Here is a 20659-nt window from a genome sequence, read left to right as displayed (position 1 = left end):
GACTAGAAGACTTTGGACAAGTCAGTTAATTTTTATGAACCTCGGTTTCCTCATCTGTAAAAAGAGGGAAATATACTATATGAACTACAGGGGTATCATAGGATAAAATGAGATAACATAGGTAAAATACTTTGTAACTCTTAAATAGTATATAAAGATGAATTATTCTTTGTTCTCTTTGCTGACTAGAAGACTTTGGACAAGTCAGTTAATTTTTATGAACCTCGGTTTCCTCATCTGTAAAATGAGGGAAATATACTATATGAACTACAGGGGTATCATAGGATAAAATGAGATAATATAGTTAAGGTACTTTGTAACTATTAAGCAGGATATAAAGATGAGCTATTCTTTGTTCTCTTTGTTGACTAGAAGACTTTGGACAAGTCAGTTAATTTTCATGAACCTCGGTTTCCTCATCTGTAAAATGAGGGAAATATACTATATGAACTACAGGGGTATCATAGGATAAAATGAGATAATATAGTTAAGGTACTTTGTAACTCTTAAACAGGATATAAAGATGAGCTATTCTTTGTCCTCTTTGTTGACTAGAAGACTTTGGACAAGTCAGTTAATATCCATGAACCTCAGTTTCCTCATCTGTAAAATGAGGGAAATATACTATATGAACTACAAGGGTATCATAGGATAAAATGAGATAGTATAGGTAAAGTACTTTGTAACTCTTAAGCAGGACATAAAGATGAGTTATTCTTTGTGAATTACAGAATCTCATTATTTCAGAGTTAGAAGGTGCCTCAAGTTGTTTAGTCCAAATCATAAATAAACAAGATTCCCTTGTAAGACATATCCAACAAGTGATCACCAGCTTTGCTAGATGATTTTCAGTAAGGAGATATTCATTACTCTTTCTAATTGTTTGTTTATCCTTCATTTTCAAAGAGGACCAATGACCTCACAGGGTGATGTCGTACTTGCATATGAATTGAATTAAAGTGAGGCAGAGTTACACAAAGTCCACAGTCTCACACTCTTGACAGAGTCATCCAAGTCCAGTGGTAAGACAAAAGTCAGGACAATTGGGTATGACTCAGGATTCATTGGATGACCTTGTTTAACCAAGCTCTAAATTCTCCCCAGTGCCTATTTCAGTTGCCTTCATAGCCATTGGAACCAATTGTTCCCATCTGCCCATTCCACCAAGAGAAGTCTTCTCCTGTCTAAGGGAGACATTCCCTTAAATGATTGATGAGATTTGAAGACTACCAGTTATCCTCAACCTGGCCTAACTTGACTTCTGAGACAGTTTACCTGGGACTTGACCACTGTATATTCTTAGAGTCACAACTGAGAATTGGATGAAAGGAGAACCCCAAAAGTGGATAAGCAGCCCAGGAAAGGGTTCTGCAAGCCCTCAGAGCAGAAGTGTGGGTTCTCTCAAAACATACCATACACCCCACCTGAGGCAAATTCTAGTCCCCATTGAATAAAGTACCAAACTGGGTCAAAATTAGTCTTTTTTTTTTTTAAAGAAAAAAGTTATCTATTGAAATGGAATTTAATCCAGAGAAAAGAACTGTTGGAGTTGGAAGCAAATCAAAGCATACTATCTTTCACATCAGTTTGTTTACAATTTGATATAGGGTTTTGGTTTTGTATGAGTGTGCTCTTAGAACAATGACCAATATGAAAGTGTATTTTGTATGGCCCAGATCAAATTGTTTACCATCTTGGAGTGGGGAGAGCGGGGAGGGAAAGAGGGAAGGAGACAGTTTGGAGCTTATAATTTTGGAAAACCTATGTTGAAAATTATTACTACATGTAATTAGGGGAATTAAATACCTTTGAATTTAAAAATAGTAATAAAGAAAATCATTAAAAAGAAAAAAAGAAGATATTCATTACTCTTGAGCCTGTGAATTAGTTTATATTGAAAGTTAGAAGGACTCATGTTTTCCCCAGTATTTCGCTTTCTTCAGCAACTGGCTTAATCATAAAGCATTTTAAAGTACTTACTATGTGCTAGGCATGGTGCTAAGTATTTGAGATACAAATATTAAAAAAGAAAAACAGACACATGAGTTCCTTGGACTCAAAGAGCTTGCAATCTGAGAGAGAAGAAAAGACATAAAATGGAGAAACAGCCATGAAAGGGAGTTTTGTTCTCAGGGAGGTAGAAAAGGGTGTGTTAGGGAGAGGTGTAGTCAGTGGCACACAAATGGCATGGGTGGAAAGTTGGATGGAGTGTGAAAGCTGAAGTAGGGTGAGGCTGCTCCATCTTTATTCAAATTCCAAATAGGAAAACAACTTTTTTCAACAGCACTAAAATTTATTCTTATGGAGCTGAAGGGGGACTTTTTATAGCCAAAAGCCCAAGAAAACAATAGGAATATTATTTTCATAATAAAATGTCCTCCCTGTAATTTCTTAAGCAATTCCTCCTCTTCAGTTGTCATCTAAATTTGTCTATTCCTGTCCATTTCTTTCATATGCTAACTTTTAACTACTGAGCTAGACATCACGAATACAAATTTTCCAATATCAGTCTTGGTTCTGATGCCAAGGTCAGAGTCAAATTTGAAGAAGAGATTTCCCTTTGTTTACCGACAGGGAAAGACACATTGCTTGGGAATGGTTTCTCTACTGAACTTCCAGGTCATTATAGATAATGGTCACTTATTTCAGGCTGGCATAATCCCCACGGGCAGTCTCCTTCTGCCTTCCTCTTGTTTCCACAGCTCTACTTTAGAAATACATATTTGAGATGAACCAGTAGCACCTTCTGTTAGGGCTCCCACAGAGAAATTGGAAAAAGCAGGCTCCTAACAGCTTCGAGCCATCCAGGCAATAAACGTTTGGGAGCTCTATGGATTCTATAAATATCCACTCTGCCTTAATGGCAGCGGCAGCCCTTTGCTAAAGACGTTGGTCTTTACTGTGGCTAAGGAAACACATTTTACAGAATTGGAGTATTAGCTCTTGTCATTACAAATATAGGCACTGGAAACCTTGACTTGCCTGCTGTGAAGAGTCTGTCTTCAGATCTTCATCTGGATCAACACCAACTCTATTAAAGGAAACAACAAAACTGGTAAATGACTTGTCGCAGACTGGATTGTCGTGTGGTCAGAGCTTGTCGGGGCTTATTCAGACCAAACAAGGTAGGGAACGGGGAAAAGATTTGGCAGAGTCCTATTCATATCTCTCCCAGAATCAAAGGAACTCAAAACAGATTTATTGCATAAAATGAAGACACTTTACAGCTGGGTCTTAGAACAGCTGCTGAAACATCACACAAACAGCTGGTCTTTGGTTGCTCCTCTTTTCTTCTTCCCCTCCCTTGGAGCCATACGATCCTGGAATAAACATGTACCTCGCAACCTAGGACATAAATATTAGGAAACAGACTTGCAAGAGATGAATAGAAGGGATCCCACTGAGACCAACAGTCAGCTGCCCACCCTGACATAATTACCTGGAGTATATTAGACCCCTCGCCTGAGCACAGAGGAATCAGTTGCTTTGCCCTAAAGGGAGTCTTCTACCAGATGTTCACCCAGCCCTATTTAGCTATATGGCTTGATTGTCTTTTCCTTCATTTTTCCTTTCACTTATACATAAATGAATGTGAACTTTACAATTTCTAAATCTTTATTAGCAACTTAACTTCGGGATGGGGTGGTACATGATTTTAGGACAGAAAAAAATTTACATTTTTCATCTTCATTAAACTCTGATTTCTTTAGAAATTCTATATATTTTAGCCTATGAATTTTGCAATATTATCCTGAAAGGGGTCTGTGTAGACTTATCAGACTGCCAATGGATTCCATGAGGCAAAAAACAAGACAAAACCAAAAAACAACCTTTGCCTTAGTGAAATGTAAGCTCCTTGAGGGCAAGATCTCGTTCATATTTTATCTTTGATTCTCTGCACCAGAAATAATAGCTTTCTTGCAGGTCCTCATAGATGAAAATCTATCTTTTGTCTCCTTACTTCTGCACATACTGTCTCTCTCCCTCTGTCTCTCTTTCTCTCCTCCCTCTCCCTCCATCTCTCTCTCTCTCTCTCTTGCAGGTCCTCATAGATGAAAATCTATCTTTTGTCTCCTTACTTCTGCACATACTGTCTCTCTCTCTCTCTCTCTCTCTCTCTCTCTCTCTCTCTCTCTCTCTCTCTCTCTCTCTCTCTCTCTCTCTCTCTCTCTCTCCCTTTTCATCTCTCTTCCTCTCTCTCCCTCTTTTCCTCTCTCCCTCTCCCTCTCCTCTACCTTTCCCTCTCTCCCTCTGTCTCTTTATCTCTGTCACTATCCCTATCTCTCTCTTTCTCCCCCCCCCATCCTCTTTCTTCATTTTCATTTCTTAGAATTCTTAATTTCCTTTGAAGATCAGCCTTAGCACCACCTTCTACTCTATATCACACATCCTTTCTTGATTCTATTCCCTCTTGAAGCTTCTATTACCCCTCCCAACCCCTTTAACTTGTATTTATTTTGTTTACATTGACATACAAACATGGTGCCTCACCTGCTACAACTTAAACTCTTTGACCATTTCATTGTTCATATTTTCCCATATAGCACGGTGCCTGGCACTTAGAAGGTGCTTAATAAAAGCTTATTGATTGAGAATGGGTAATTCATAAATCTGTGTTGTCTTGAATTCACTTGAATGACTCATTCTCCATACTGACAGTGGAAATAAAAAATTGCTCTAAATGTAAAAATTGATAAGCGTTAATGTACAGCTGTTCTTCCTCTTACAGGTAAAAGCTTGAGATTCAAACAATACTAAATAAACAGGCTTAATATCCATTTAAATTAGAGATGAAGATCACCAGATAGTGTGATGCTTGTCCTTGTCCTTCTAGATTTGCCAGAGGGAATCTATCTCAGGCCATTTTAAATCCCCTTAAAAATATCAACCACTCTTGGGGGAAATATTCCCAATCACATATGAATCACATATGAAGAAGTAAGTGGTGTAGAATATAATTTAATCTTTTTTGATGACTCAATAGTATCATTAGGAACATCTCTGGTTATCTTGTCTCACCCTAATTCTGGAGAGAAGGGATGAGGATGCTTTTTTACTTAAACTGAAAAGTCCTTCTCAATTGCATCATTTCATTAAAGTAGCTCTGGATTCTCATCAGTCAATAATTCTCATTAGTTTTATCTAAGACACATTTGGAACACTAACAAGTGATGCCTTAAATACAACAATATGAAGTAGAAAAAATAAAAAAATAAAACATTAAAGGATATACTGAATGTTTTTACATGCTAAACTTAGAGGAAAAAATGGAGGGTTGTTATGTCCTAACTCTGTGCTCTGTGTCCTTGACATAAAATCTCTGTATCTCTGTCTCTATATCTCGCTGGTCTCTGTATCTCTCTGTCTCTGTCTTCTCTCTTAAAACTAATGATCCAATTGCCAAATCAGTGGGGAACCAACAAAGTTTCTTATTTGGGATTATCTTCTTATTCTTTAAAGCAGTGGTATCAAACTCAAATAGAAATGGAGGCAGAATGTAAGGATCTTGGTGAGCTCATTTTGACTTAGATAATCACATATTAACATTATCTTTATTCTATTGTATTTTTATATATTTTATTAAATATTTCCCATTTACATTTTAATGTTTTGAATCCTATTTGACACCTATACTCTAAATAATCAGGAAAAAAACTTCATAAGGTCTACCCTACTGATTCTTGGGGAGCAAAACAAGCTTTTTGCTATGTCCAATTTAATTAATTTTTGACATTTAGATAACTTAAAACTTGAAAATGTATTTACTTTGCTATCTCTTTTGAGCCTCCTAATGTTTTGGTGAAGAAATGGACTCAGTCTAGGGTTGTGGAAAGAGTATGGAATTCACAGGACTTTGGGTTTAAATCCCACTTATTTTAAAAACTCTTACTTTCTGTCTTAGAACCGTATTTGGTTCTAAGGCCGAAGAGTGATAAGGGGGTAGGCAGTGGGAGTTAAATGACTTACCCACAGCTAGGACATTTCTGAGGCTAGTTTTGAACCCAGGACCTCCCCTCTCTAGGCTTGGCTTTCAATCCACCAAGCCACCCAGCTACCCCCTCAAATCCCACTTTGAATACTTCCTACCTCTGTGACCTTGGGCAAGTTCTTTAACCTTCTTAAACCTCAATTTCCTCATCTGTAAAATGAAGGGACTGGACTATATGACCCCTGGAGACCTTTCAAGCTCTAGATTTATTGCTATTTTTGCTTTGTAGATTAGGAAGTTGATTCTGAAAGAGACTAAGAGATACCCAAAGTAAGGTAGCTGGTGAACAAATTAAAGAGATTTGAAACCAAATTGCTCTGGTTAAAAGTCCAGCACTATTCCCTACACCATTTAACTCTCAGCTTCTCACTGAGCATCTAAACAACAGGTCCTCTAATATTCATTATGGTAGCTCAAAAAGCAAGGAAGTGGAGACCCCTAGGAAGCATTAGTTGGTAGGGTGGGTCAAGCACCTAATTTACAAGGAGGATATTATCAGAGGTTGTCCTGGAAGTTTTTTTCCAAGCCTTCTTACAATAGGGGAATTCAAGAAATTCTAACTTCCTTTATCTCTAAGGGTCTTGGAATTGATTAAATAGGGGCCACCATGATGACTTAGTGTACAACCGACTCAGGCATGGCTAAACACCATGTGGCCTGGGAAGGACAAGCAGTAAATTTTATCCTAAGCTTTTCATTTTCTGACTCCCATTTTAAGATCCTTACAAATTTTATTCTCCAGAAAATTAAGGACAACAAAAAGTATTAGATTTTTAGTGGTCACTCAAGGTGAATTTAACTCTACCCTGAAAAAGGTGAAGCTTTCATTCTTTCTGGGGCCAGAAGCTGTCATCTCTTTTCCTGACTCAATTATTCTAGCAGCCAGAAGGCAAATAGCAGAAATCCATGGCTGCATTAATTTATCCACTTTTGCAGAGGACTAGATCAAAACCATCCCTGATCAATGAATACTTACTTATTCCCTAGGGAGTGATAATAATACCACTTCCTTTGTAAAACCCATTTTATTTTATTTTATTTTTGTTTGGAAAATTTCATTTAATTAATTAATTTAGAATATTTTTTTCCATGGTTACATGATTCATGTTCTTTCCCTTCCCTCTTCCCACTCCCCTCCTGTAGCCAATGCACAATTCCACCGGGTTTTACGTGTGCCATTGATCAAGACCTATTTCCATATTATTGATAATTACACTAGGGCATAGTTTAGAGACTACATCCCCAATCATATCCCCATCAACCCATGTGATCAAGAAGTTGTTTTTCTTCTGTGTTTCTATTCCCACAGTTCTTCCTCTGAATAAAGCCCATTTTAGAGACAAATAAATCCCAATGCCAGTATTTTGTTCTGTATCTCTAATCAACATCAATGTTATAGAAATAGAGAAAATTATCATCCATATCTAGGTAAAGACCCCAGTAATAAAATCAATTCATTCTTAATGGAATCAAAATGAGCTAAAAAAGAATCAGAAAAACATGATACTTTCTATAGCCAGAATATTCATGGAATATAGTATGAGTTCATTTATAATAATGCCTCATTTATTTGATATTATTAGGGAATCTCCAATTGGATGGATCTGTGATCTTGCTGATTTGGATGTTCCCTGCAAAAATGAAGATCACCAGATATCCACACCTGCCTAGCTAGTGTGACACTTGTCCCTATCCTTTTAGAATTTGTCCAAGGGAATTGACCCCATAAATATACCCTTTTAAACACCTTTAAAAATATTAACCACTTTTAGTGAAATCTTCCCAAAATGGATCATGCATGAGGAATACCCTTCTTTCATAAGTGATGCAGATTGTGGTTTAACCTTTTCTTAATGTCTCAAATATATCATTAGGAAAGTCTTTGGTGATTTGATCCTTTCCTAATTATAGGAAGAAGGGAGAAGATGTTTTTGACTTCATGAACTCTGGTAAAATCCTCCTCAGTTGCTTCATTTTCTCAATCTTTCTAGTTTTTCTTCTGTGTTTCTATTTATAATTTATACTTAAAGGCTATACCCCAAAGGAGAACAGTTTTGGGAGAACCTAATATGGTAGCTGGAAACTGGGCCTTTTATCTTTCATTTCAAGATAAGCATATATAACTTTGGAAATATCTTTCACTGGAAAGTTGGGCTACCCATGAAGGGTTGGCCAGCATCATTCACAAAGACTATTTACTGAGGCCTAAAGGGGATGTGAACTTCCTATGCTATGATCTTGTCTGGTTGGGTTCAACCCAACTGTACTATCCTGAATCAAGATGTGAAGGTTGAATGATGGATTTTCAGTCATTTCCCACTGGTTACACCTTTTCTCTGGATATGGGCCTGTGAATTTGTCAGAATTGTCTACTTATCTGAGTGGCTCTCATCATCCATTCCAGGGCTTAGCTTTAGTCAAAGAAACTCATCATCAATGAGCAGCCCTTCATCTCCTCATTGGTAAGCCTTTCTATGAGATTATATTTGGGGTGCTGCCTGAATTTTGGGGGCAGTCTCTATTTAGATCAATAAGATATATGACCATAACTTTAACTCATGTTTGCTCTTTTAAATTTTTAAGAAATGTTTTATTTTAACTCCTATTATGAAAGGCATGAATTCAAATATATAAAGAAGATGATAAGATAATAACATTTTTTAAAAAGCATGTAAGGGGAAACAAAAAATAAGAAATTATAAATGATTATATGTTACTATTAGAATACATATCCTATAATACTTCTGTATTATATATACCATTTCTATATAATATGCAATGCATATCACATATATTTTATATAATAAACTTATATATTTGTATTAGAATATATCTATAATATAATTTGAATATATCATGTATATTTTACATATGCTATTATTTAATACTATTTTAATATTTAAGATTCTATTGTTTAATACTATATTATATATAGTATATTCAATTATATTAATATATTATTATGTAAGGTATATTATATATAATCTGTTAGAATATACAATACATATTTATGTAGTAGAATGTAACCATTATATATATAATATATCTAGAATATATACATCATATATTATATACTCTCATTATTTATAGATTGACACCCCATCCTCCAGATGTATATATTGCCTTTCACATAGTAATCCCACATTATTCTTGTTTTCTAGAGTCTTTTTTGACACAATATTCTCTCAACATGTGTATATATGCCTATATGCATATAAAATAATGACTTGAAATTGTTATTGTGATCTTTAACTTTGAAAAGTTGTGAGCAATGTATTTCTTTTTCTTACAGAGTTGCCTTTTTCTCTCAGGATCTCTTCCTATGTCTTCCCTTATTCCTTCATAAACAGATGCTTTTAATTTGAATTCTTCGTGGTAATTATTTTTTACAGTGCCATCATATTCCATTACAATCACATCTTATAATTTGTTCAGTTAGTCCTCAGCTGCTGAATACCTTATTTCTTTCCAGGTTTTTGTTTGTTTTACTATTATGAAGAATGCTCTTAGGACCGTTTTTTTTTTTAAATTTTTGTAGAGGTTGTTCCTCTTTTCTCTCTTAGGGGTGCTATCTGAGAAGTGGCTGGGATGGTTATTTTAATACTTTGCATTTCCTTATAATGCTTGGTAGTAAAGACTTCACCGAGGAGCCATGTGTTGTTTGGGGAAAGCTTGGCTCATTATAGATCTGTTTCTTTTTCAGTAGCCTGATTGGAGCATCAGAAATTTAGACTAGAGAAGGGATGAAGATTGGCAGCAAGAAGGGAGTGGTGGACATCAGCAAGCCAAGTTCTGGGGCTTGTTAATGAAAGAGAATAATATTACAAGTGGAAACAAAGACTTATGGGTCCACAACATCAATTACTTGTTGTACTGTGATGTAATGTAAAGTTAAGTCCATGTATATGGCTGGCTGTCCTCTATACATGAACCACAACTTTTGTGCAGCTTCTGCTTCTTTTTCTCTTGGTTCATTGTAGAGAATGCAAAGGGTTAAGTCCTCTTTGCCTTGTTCCCCTCCCCTCTAGCATTCTTGAGCAAGGTCAGGCTGGGAGTGCAAACTCAGAGAAAAGCAAGTTTTGAGACAGAAGACTGAACCAACCAAGGACAGGAACCAGGTGTCTGCTAGAAGAAAGACAAGGAGTTCCCAGAATCCTAAGGAGATAATATTTTGGTGCCTGTCTAGTTTCTTATGTTAGGTGGGTTTGACTTTCCCACGGGCAAAACTATTACTGTACTCCTGGAGCATCGTGTGAGGGCTAGTTGGTTATTTTGTGTGGAGATTAAAGATGGACAACTGAACATCAGAAGATGGAGTGCTTTCATTTTCTATTCACCGTCTATCCACCCCAGTTCAAGAACCCCTGCAGCCTTCCTGGCGTCAATTTTCACCAGCCTGCAATAGTTTATGTTTATTTTTTTCTAATACCTCTTATTTCAAAATTTATTTACTTATTGTTTATCTATTGGCTGTGGATTCTTTTGATTATTAATGTGTATATATCTCGTAACTGCCTTCCCTGTTCTAATTTGTTGTTTTTAATAAGCTCTAGTCAAGATACGAGATAACATCACTTATTAGAATACTAGATAACATAGCTTATTAGAATTGTGGCTAAAATAAAACCTCAGGGGATTTTCTAGTAGCAAAACTAAAGAGCTATATGACATATTCTGGCTATGGAGAAAGCTTTGGAGCATCCTTCCAGCCTCTCAGATACATCTAGATAATTGAGGATGTCAGACACACGCCATTCACAGAGTCTGCTATCCATGGACCCAAACCCCTTGGCAGCCAAGGACATCCCTCTTGGCTTGTAGTCTTTGGTATGGCTTGGATAACTGCACCTCCCTTGTCTTACAAGATATTGCCTCCTTGGCTGCCCAGTCATTCCTTTCTGGTCTCCTTTGCCAGATCATCTTTTCCTTGCCCACTAAATATGAATATCTCTCTCCATACCTCAGATGCCCTCAGTGATTGCATCAGTTTCTATGGGCTCATTTATCTCTATGCCTGCAGATAACAATTGCTCCTGATCTTTCTCTTCTGCATTCTAATCTTTCATTACCAGAGCCTGGATATCTCAAACTTAACAGGTCCAAAGTAGAATCGATTGTATTTATTCTTTACGTTGTCCCTCCTCACTTTTCTCATTCCACTGAGGAAGCCACCATACTTTTGATTCCTTAGCAACCTTGGAGCTTTTATGCCAAACGGTTATTCATCTAATCAGCGTCACCATCTCAACCCCTCTCCTCTCTGTCTCCTTTCCATTCTCACTGCCTCTCTCCTTGTTCAGACCCTCATCGTTTCTTACAGAGGCTTAAAATAATCCTGCTCATTGATTTCCCTCCATGAGAGGCGGTGTGATACATTGGGAAGAACATACGTTTTAGTCAGAGAACCTGAGTTAAAATACGACTTCTGTCACTTATCACCTGAGAACCGGAGTCTCTCTTGAAAGTTTTTGTAATGCCTTATCTAGGGATAAGAACTGAGATTGAACCTGGGATTTCACTGGTGAAGAGAACTCCCAGGGGGAAGGAACTCCCCCTACCCATATAGATGGTCATCGTGAGGATTTATAGTCTATAGAGAGTTGCCTAGAAGTTAAGCAACTTGTCCAGGGTTACACGACCAGAATGTATTAGAGGTGGGACTTGAGCCCAGTTTTTTGGCCACATCTGTCATCACAGAGTTACTTCACTGATTTGTATAAGTTTTATATATATATATTAATCTGTTTTCATACTGTGTTCCTGCAGAATATATACGCTTGAGGGCAGAAATATTTTTTCCCCTTCTTTGCATCTTTAGTACCTAGCATGATGTGTGGCACATAGGAAACCTTTAATAAAAGCTTGAACTGAATTCATCTCTATCATGGACTGCAAAAGGGATTCAAATAAAATACAAAAACAATGCCCATTGTGTCTTTTTGTTTTTAGATCCTTGTATACAGTAGTGCCCAACAAATTCTTATAAAATTGAATTAAAAATTATTAACACCAATTCCAGAATCTCTTTTAAGAAATTATAGATGGAGGGCATCTAGGTGGCTCAGTGGATAGAGACAGGCCTGGAGGCGGGAGGTCCTAGGTTCAAATGTGGCCTCGCATTTTTGTGTAGACATGATATGTGATCCCGGGAAAGTCACTGAACCCCCATTGCCTATCCCTTACCATTCTGGTTCTAAGACTTCAGAAGGTAAAGGTTTTAAAAAAAGAAATTAGAGATGCTAACCTGCTCAGGCTAATTGATGTGCAAACTCTCCTAGAGACAGAGAGGCTAAATTTCTTGCTGTTCTTTCTAGTCTTGTTCTTCCAGAATTCTCTGATTCTCCATCATGTTCTGTCTTAAAACACAGCATATTCACAGTGTGATTTGCCTATCCACAGCAGGTTGCATTTGAAATTGGTTAATTACTTCCAATATAGTCTGAGGTCAGATCAGACACAGACAACAAGTGAACATGATGAATAAATGCATATTTATCAAATGTGTAATGCTTCTTGGCTTGATTTACTGAATATTTTTTGGATATAACATACTTGATGGGTAGGAGCTAACAACCTACTCAAAGGTAATTTTCTTGTTTAATTTAAATTTTTTGGCATTTTATTTATTTAATCTTGGGGAGCATTTTAATGAAAAGAAGGATGAAGGGTTAAGGCTAAAGTCAGTTTGTTTTTGTGTAACACTGCCTTGACTTCCAAGGTGAAGCAATAGGGGTGGAACTTTCTTTCTTCATTATCACATGTCACACTACCTCTTCTTCCTGAGAAGCTAGTTTCTGAATATTTGGTTTTTGGATAATTTGGTTTGGTGAATTTTTACTGAAGTCCTTTTCTGAAGCCTTGCTATGGGAGTGAGGACTCTGGCTTCTCCAAGGCCACACTGATGCCCAGGAAGTTCTGATAGATTCTCTAAATCTGAAGAGAGTTCAATGGTACAGCTGATGACTTAGCCTCCTAACATCACCAGAACAGTGATCACTGGGTAAAGTTTTTTTTTGTTTGTTTGTTTCTTATTTACATTTTCTGGGCACAACAATTATGAAACAAAGGGTGAAAGCTGAAGAGATGGAGATTTGGGTTTGATGGAAAGAAAAAACTGCCTAATGGAAAGAAAAAAAAAGAATCACCTAATCAATAAAGGCCCCCATTATAGAAGCCCTCTGAGCGAAACCTGGATGATTGCTTGTCAGGCATCCACCTTGTATGAGAAGTCTTTTCTAATTCCCCTTGTTCTTAGGGTTCTTTTTACTGCCAAGTTATCACTTAGATATTTATTTTTGTATATGTTATATTTCCTCACATTCCTGGGTAGAATATAATCTCCTAGAGGGCAGGATCCATTTTCCCTTGTACTCCTGTAATTCCAGTATCTAGCACCAAATCTTACACATAGTAGGGAATTGATAAATGCTTCTTTGATTGGATTTGGGCATATTTTGGTGCCTCCTTAGTTCTCAAATGGTATGACTCATAAAGATAATTTAGCAGATGATCTATATTAGGGGAAGAATTAGATACTTAAAGACTTGCTGAGTGCCTGATGGAATCAAAGATCCTTGATGGATTAAGGGGAGTCTCATCTGTCTTATCTTAATTCATCATTAATTTGGAGCTAATTCCAAATATCATCTTTGCTTTTAAAAAATTGCAGTTTACCATCAAAATGGAAGAAAAATGAAAAAACTAATGACCTTCTTTCCCTTAAAATGGCCAAATTCACCTTTATTTTAACTTGGAATCTTCTCCCATACCTTGCCAAATTTTCTGTGCTCATCTGTGTAGGTATTAGAAAAAGATAAGAATGGGGAAATGACATTCCCAGGGATGTACCTAGGTAGAAACAACATCATTGAAACAGTCAGCATTTATAGCCTGCCCATAAATATCTTGAAACGAGAAGACAGGAGATTACGTCATAAAGTGGAATTTCAGGACTTGACCAAGGAACAACTGAGTGGGATGATAATTGGTCTGATGGCTCTAGATAACCCCCTCTCATTTCTTAGATTGGCAGCTAGGTGGGATCTTAGAATATCTGTGACTCAGATTCTGTCTGATGAGCCACAGCTCATTAGTGCCTAACTAGGCTAATTGAATCTGCTAATGAGAGAATGCAAGGGCTAACCTCTAGCCCTTCATAGGTTTATTTATCATGGAATTCCACTCTTTCTCACTCATGGACAAAAATTAGATAACTAGATCAGAAAGCCTCAAGCTCTAGGCAGAGAGATAGACCAGAGTATAGATCTCAAGCTGAAGGTGACTTTATGCATTGTCTAGTACAAATCTGTCCTCTTACAGATGAGGAAACTGAGGCCCAAAGATACTTAAAATATCATAGGACCATAGATTCTGGGTTAGAAGGAATCTTAGAGGCCATCTTGTCCCATCTCCTCATTTTATAGACAAGGAAACTGAATCTTACAGAGGTTTGGTGGTTTTCTCATGGTCACTCAGCAAACATGCAAGTTTGGCATTAAACCAAGTTCTTCTGACTTGAGAGTCAATGCCCTTCCACCATGCCATGCTGCCTCAAGGAAGTAGTGCAATAGGAAGATACAGAATACAATACCCAACAACCACAAGGAGGGTCAATTATGCACAGGAATACAGTAAGGAAGCCAGTCTGCCCTAGGAAGTCTGATGAGTGGTCACACTTAACAAATCAGGGAGAAGAGACAGTAACCACAAGTGGGAGATGCTCTTGTGCTTGCTGTGCTCAAATCAGTTAAATTCAAAGAACGTTTATTAAGCATTGATTATGTGTTAGACACTGCTTGGTGCTGGGGATACAAAGACAAAACCAAGACTGACCCTCCCTTTAAGGAGATTATATTCAATTGGGGTAGGGGAGAGGAACATGGCATCAATACAAGTAAGTAAATACTAATTATATATAGACTAACACAAAGTAAAGGCAGAGGGTACCAATGACAAGGGAGATCAGGATGCTTCTTGCATAGAAGGGGCCACCCAAGCTGTACCATGGGAGAAATGATAGTCTTTTCTACAGGGAAGAAGGGAGGAGAAAGTTCCTTTTAGACTTATTCAAAAGCATGGGGGCAGAATGATTTTGTGAAGGCAGGTAGAGAACTTTAAATGTCATTCTGAGGACTTTTTCTTTTATCTTAGAGGCAACGGGGAAATACTGAAGATTTTATTATTTATTTATTTTATTTTATTTTTGTCATGTAATTATTTTATTTCTATGCCTGAGAATTAAATATGTATGTTGAAATGGGCATAAGATAACATGTTGAATATAATTCCTATTTTTTGTCGCTTGGGCTCTCACAGGATATGGAAGATTTTAACATAGAGAGGAAGGTGACATAGTCAGGAGTATTTTGGAATATCAATTTGGCAGCTTTGTAGAGGATAGACTGAAGACAGGAAAGACTAGAATCAGGGGGGAGGGTCAAATAGGAACATACTGCAATAGTCTAGGCAAGAGGTGATGAGGGCCTGAATAAGGTAAAGGCAATAGGAGTGTACCGAAGTGTCTGGTGGAAAGTGGAAGGGAAGATCTTCTCTTCCCTTCCCAATCTAGGATTGACAAGAGGTAGAACTGACAAGACTTGGTTGGTAACTGATTAGATATTGGGACTGAAGAAACAGAAGAGTTAAGAAAGACCTCAAGGGCATGAAGCTGGCTAAGTAGAAGTATGGCAATTGTGTCTACAAAATGGGGAGAGTGGAAAGATGGATAGGTTAGAGGGAAATAGAATGAATTTTGTTTCGGATTTGTTGAGATACTTTTGGGACATTCAGGTGCAGATGTCCTGGAAACAGAGCAATGTAGAACTGGAGTTCAAGGGAGAAGTCAGGGTTATGTATATGAATAGAACTAGATATATAGTTAGATGGACAGATAGCTCATTGGATGGCTAGATCAATGGACAGAAGGATGGATTGTAGGCATTAGACTATTTAAGTGAGATAATATTTATAAAGTGCTAAGCCCAGTGCCTGCCACCTAGCAGGCACTATATAAGGACTTATTCCCTCCTCTGCTTAATCAGCATAGAGATGAGAGTTGAATTAATTGAAGCTGGTGAATTCCTTTCAAGAGAGAGGATTCAGAGAGACGAGGACCCAGAACAGAATCCTGAGTGATATAAACACTTAATGGGCATTTAGAGAATGATGTTCCTAGAAAGGCAACTGAGAAGTAATCATTAAAACAAGGAAAACTAAAAATGTGCAGTCATAAAAAATAGGGAGAAGAAAACATCCAGAAAAAGGGGATGCTGAACAGTGCCAGAAGCTGCACAGAAAGGATGTTGAATGAGAAATGAGAAAAGGCCATTGGATTCAGAAGTTAAGAGATTATTGGCAACCTGGACATAGTGAGCAGTTTCAGTTAAGTGGTGTGATCAGAAGCATGGCTGCAAGAAATTGGAGTAGCAGGGGAAGAAATGGAGACAAGTGTAGAAAATCCTTTCCTGTTATTTAGCTGTGAAAGGGAGAAAAGATATAGAATGATAGCTTTAGGAAATGCCAGGGAGAAGTGAAGGTGTTTTTTTAAATGAAGGGAGCCCTGAGCAAAGTTGTATGTAGCAGGCAAGGATACCAGTGGATTAGAAGAGATTAAAGATTAGGGGGAAAGACCTACATGAAATTATGAAGAGCGAAACAAGCAGAACCAAGAGAACATTACATACAGTAACAGAAATGTGGTTTGAAGAATAACTTGTATATGTCTACATCTAGAGAAAGAACTGATAAATAGAAATAAGGAATAAAAAAGAGGAAATATCTGTTCTGGAGAGAAGAAGGGGATGGAACAAACAGAACAAATTTGGTCCTGAGCCTGGCCAAAAGGAAGCCAATTGTTATCAAAGATTGGAGGTAATAGGGGATGATGAAGATGGATTTGACTTTCATCCATTGGTATGATCAGCAGAATTTAGTTCCATTGTTGCAGAGATATCAGAGCTTTGAATAGTGGAGAGGAGAAGATCAGAAATTGGTTATCTGTAGGAAGGGGCTGAACTTTTAGACTTTACAGGCTGTATACCTGTTGCACTTTGATGAATGTTCAGCAGAAACCCTTGCTCAAAATATCTTCTTTCTTTGCCATGGTATTTGAAATTCCAACATTAGTAAAATATTTCTTTTAGTCTGGGGGAGTTTTTTTTTAATCTTTAAGAGATTCCTAGTCAAACATTTTTATAACATATTAAACCATTATCAGCTAACATTTTCAATACTTCCATGGATCTTTGATCTCAGTAGGGTAAACATTCTTTCTGTTGATGCTGATCCCAGCACTTCCAAATCTTCTCATCTTGTATGAGTCTTGTCTATGTTCTGCTCATGATCCTTCAAAGAGTATCTACCCAATTTCCAGGAGACACCTACATCTTTTAAGATTCTGTGAGTACCAGTGAGGTGCTTAAGTGAAGTCAGTACCTGCCATTTTATGAGTCATCTACCCTCTTTTTTCCTATCACATTTCTAGAAGATTAACCATCTTGCCATATCCTTCCCATGGGTCATCAAAATTAGTCTACTGATGCCAAAATCTTTATAGTTATTTTTTAAAATTTTTATTTTTATTTGGTCATTTCCAAACATTATTCATTGGAAACAAAGATCATTTTCTTTTCTTCCCTCCCCTCCCTCCCACCACCTCTCCCATAGCCCACGTGCAATTCCACTGGGTATCACATGTGTTCTTGATTCAAACCCATTTCCATGTTGTTGATATTTGCATTAGAGTGTTCATTTAGAGTCTCTCCTCAGTCATATCCCCTCCACCCCTATAGTCAAGCAGTTGCTTTTCATTGGTATTTTTACTCCCACAGTTTATCTTCTGCTTGTGGATAGTGTTTTTTTAGATCCCTGCAGATTGTTCAGGGACATTGCATTGCCATTCATGGAGAAGTCCATTACATTTGATTTTACCACAGTGTATCAGTCTCTGTGTACAATGTTTTTTTCCTGGTTCTGCTCCTTTCGCTTTACATCACTTCCTGGAGGTTGTTCCAGTCTCCATGGAATTCCTCCACTTTATTATTCCTTTGAGCACAATAGTATTCCATCACCAACATATACCACAATTTGTTCAGCCATTCCCCAATTGAAGGGCATCCCCTCATTTTCCAATTTTTGGCCACCACAAAGAGTGCAGCTATGAATATTCTTGTACAAGTTTTTTTCCTTATTATCTCTTTGGGGTACAAACCCAGCAGTGCTATGGCTGGATCAAAGGGCAGACAGTCTTTTATCACCTTTTGGGCATAGTTCCAAATTGCCCTCCAGAATGGTTGGATCAATTCACAACTCCACCAGCAGTGAATTAGTGTCCCTACTTTGCCACATCCCCTCCAGCATTCATTACTTTCTGTAGCTGTTATGTTAGCCAATCTGCTAGGTGTGAGGTGATACCTCAGAGTTGTTTTGATTTGCACCTCTCTGATTATAACAGATGTAGAATACTTTTTCATGTGCTTATTAATAGTTTTGATTTCTTTGGCTGAGAACTGCCTGTTCATGTCCCTTGCCCATTCGTCAATTGGAGAACGGCTTGATTTTTTGTACAATTGATTTAGTTCTTTGTATATTTGAGTAATTAAACCTTTGTCAGAGGTTTTTATGAAGATTGTTTCCCAATTTGTTGCTACCCTTCTGATTTTAGTTACATTGGTTTTGTTTGTACAAAAACTTTTTAATTTGATGTATTCCAGATTATTTATTTTGCATTTTGTAACTCTTTCTAAGTCTTGCTTGGTTTTAAAATCTTTCCCTTCCCAAAGATCTAACAGGTATACTATTCTGTATTCACCTAATTTACTTATAGTTTCCTTCTTTATGTTCAAGTCATTCACCCATTCTGAATTTATCTTGGTGTAGGGTATGAGGTGTTGATCCAAACCTAATCTCTCCCACACTGTCTTCCAATTTTCCCAGCAGTTTTTATCAAATACTGGATTTATGTCCAAAAGCTGGGGTCTTTGGGTTTGTCATAAACTGTCTTGCTAAGATCATTTACACCAAGTCTATTCCACTGATCCTCCTTTCTGTCTCTTAGCCAGTACCAAATTATTTTGATAACCACTGCTTTATAGTATAGTTTGAGATCTGGGACTGCAAGTCCTCCTTCCTTTGCATTTTTTCCTTCTTTTTGTCAGTTGATGCCCAATAGATTTGGCTCCACCCTCTTACTTTCACCCTATGTGTATCTACCTTTCTCATATGTGTTTCTTGTAGACAGCATATGGTAGGGTTTTGGACTCTAAGCCACTCTGCTATTCACTTGCGTTTTATGGGTGAGTTCATTCCATTCACATTCAGAGTTATGATTACTAGCTGTGTATTTCCCAGCATTTTGATTTCTGCTCCTTTTCCTGCCTTTTCTTCTTTCACTATTTCCTTCTAAACCAATGTTTGCTTTTGAACAGTCCCCCTTGTTCCCATCCTTATTTTACTTCCCTTTCTACCCTCCTCCCTATTTATCCCCCCCTTATTTTCCCTGTAGTCTTTCTAAAATTAACCCCCCCGCTCCCTCCCTCTCTTGTACTTCTTCCCTCCCCACCAGACCTTTTGTTACCCTCCTACTCCCCTATAGGGTGCAAATCTATTCTCTGCCCCCAATGGATTGGATTGTTTTTCCCTCTTTGAGTCACTTTCAAAGCACGTAGAAGTTGAGTATTTCCTGTCTCTGACCTCTTTACCCTTCCAGTGTCATGTAGAGACTAGATGGAAATAGAGGAATGAATTGGAGTCAGAAGGCCATAGATTTGAATTCCTCCTTAGCCAGGTATTAGTTGTGTGACCTGAGCTACATCAATTAAGTTTTGAGCCTCAATTTTCTCACCTGCAAATTGGAGGCAGGGCAGCCAGGTAACATAAGGGATAGATTGCCTAGCTTGGAGTCAGGAAAACTTATCTTCCCAAGTTCAAATCTGACTTCATACACTAACTAGCTGTGTGACTCTGGGCAAGTCACTTAATCCTATTTGCTTCAGTTCCTCATCTATGAAATGATCTGGAGAAGGAAATGGTAGACCCCCTCCAGTAGCTCTGCCACAAAACCTCAAATGGGACCATGAAGGAGGGAACTTAGTAGAGAAAGACAGAGGAAAGGACAAGAAAAAAGGAGAGGAGAGTCAGTAAATGGAAAGGGAGGGAGAAATAGAAAGGAGAGGGAGGAGAGGGAAGGAGTAAAGGAGGGGCAGAGGCATAGAGGCAGACATAGAAAGAGAGGGAGGGAGAGGAGGGATAGAGACAGAGAAACAGAGAAGGAGGAGGAGAAGGAAGGAGAGAGAAGAGGAGGAACAGAGAGAAGGGGAGAGGAAGATGGAGACAGATAGACAGAGAGGGAGGAGGAAGAGGGAGGAGACAGAGACAGACAGACAGACAAGCAGACAGGCAGAAAGAAACAGAGACAGACAGAGAGAGAGAGAGTAGAAGTGCGTATAGATGCCACAAAGGGGAGGAAGGAGAAGTAGGAGAGGTCAAAAACAAATATCAACTTGTTCTCAATTTTGCCTGGAACCAGTTCTAGATGACATTCAGGAAATTCAAGGCTAAGGTCCATCTTCTTTTTAAGGTTACTGTAATCATCTGCATCTAAACTGGGTAGGACATACAAGATTTTCTCTAATTCCACCAGGCTGTGATTTCTAAGGTAAACCCTCTTAAACC

At 37.8% G+C, this 20659-nt stretch overlaps 1 protein-coding gene across 1 annotated transcript in view; it reads right to left on the bottom strand.

Moving 5' to 3' along the window:
• Nucleotides 1–20659, bottom strand: part of SLC9A9 (solute carrier family 9 member A9) — a 747353-nt gene that overhangs the window by 170521 nt on the left and 556173 nt on the right. The window contains exon 13 of the mRNA XM_007502095.2: nucleotides 2983–3031. Coding sequence (XP_007502157.1) covers nucleotides 2983–3031 — 49 coding nt within the window. The remainder of the gene's footprint in view (nucleotides 1–2982; nucleotides 3032–20659) is intronic.

Source organism: Monodelphis domestica, chromosome 8, assembly GCF_027887165.1.
Source record: "Monodelphis domestica isolate mMonDom1 chromosome 8, mMonDom1.pri, whole genome shotgun sequence".
NCBI classification, from domain to species: Eukaryota; Metazoa; Chordata; class Mammalia; order Didelphimorphia; family Didelphidae; genus Monodelphis; species Monodelphis domestica.
Note: the sequence above shows the minus strand (reverse complement) of the source record. Positions and strands in the feature narration are given on the sequence as shown.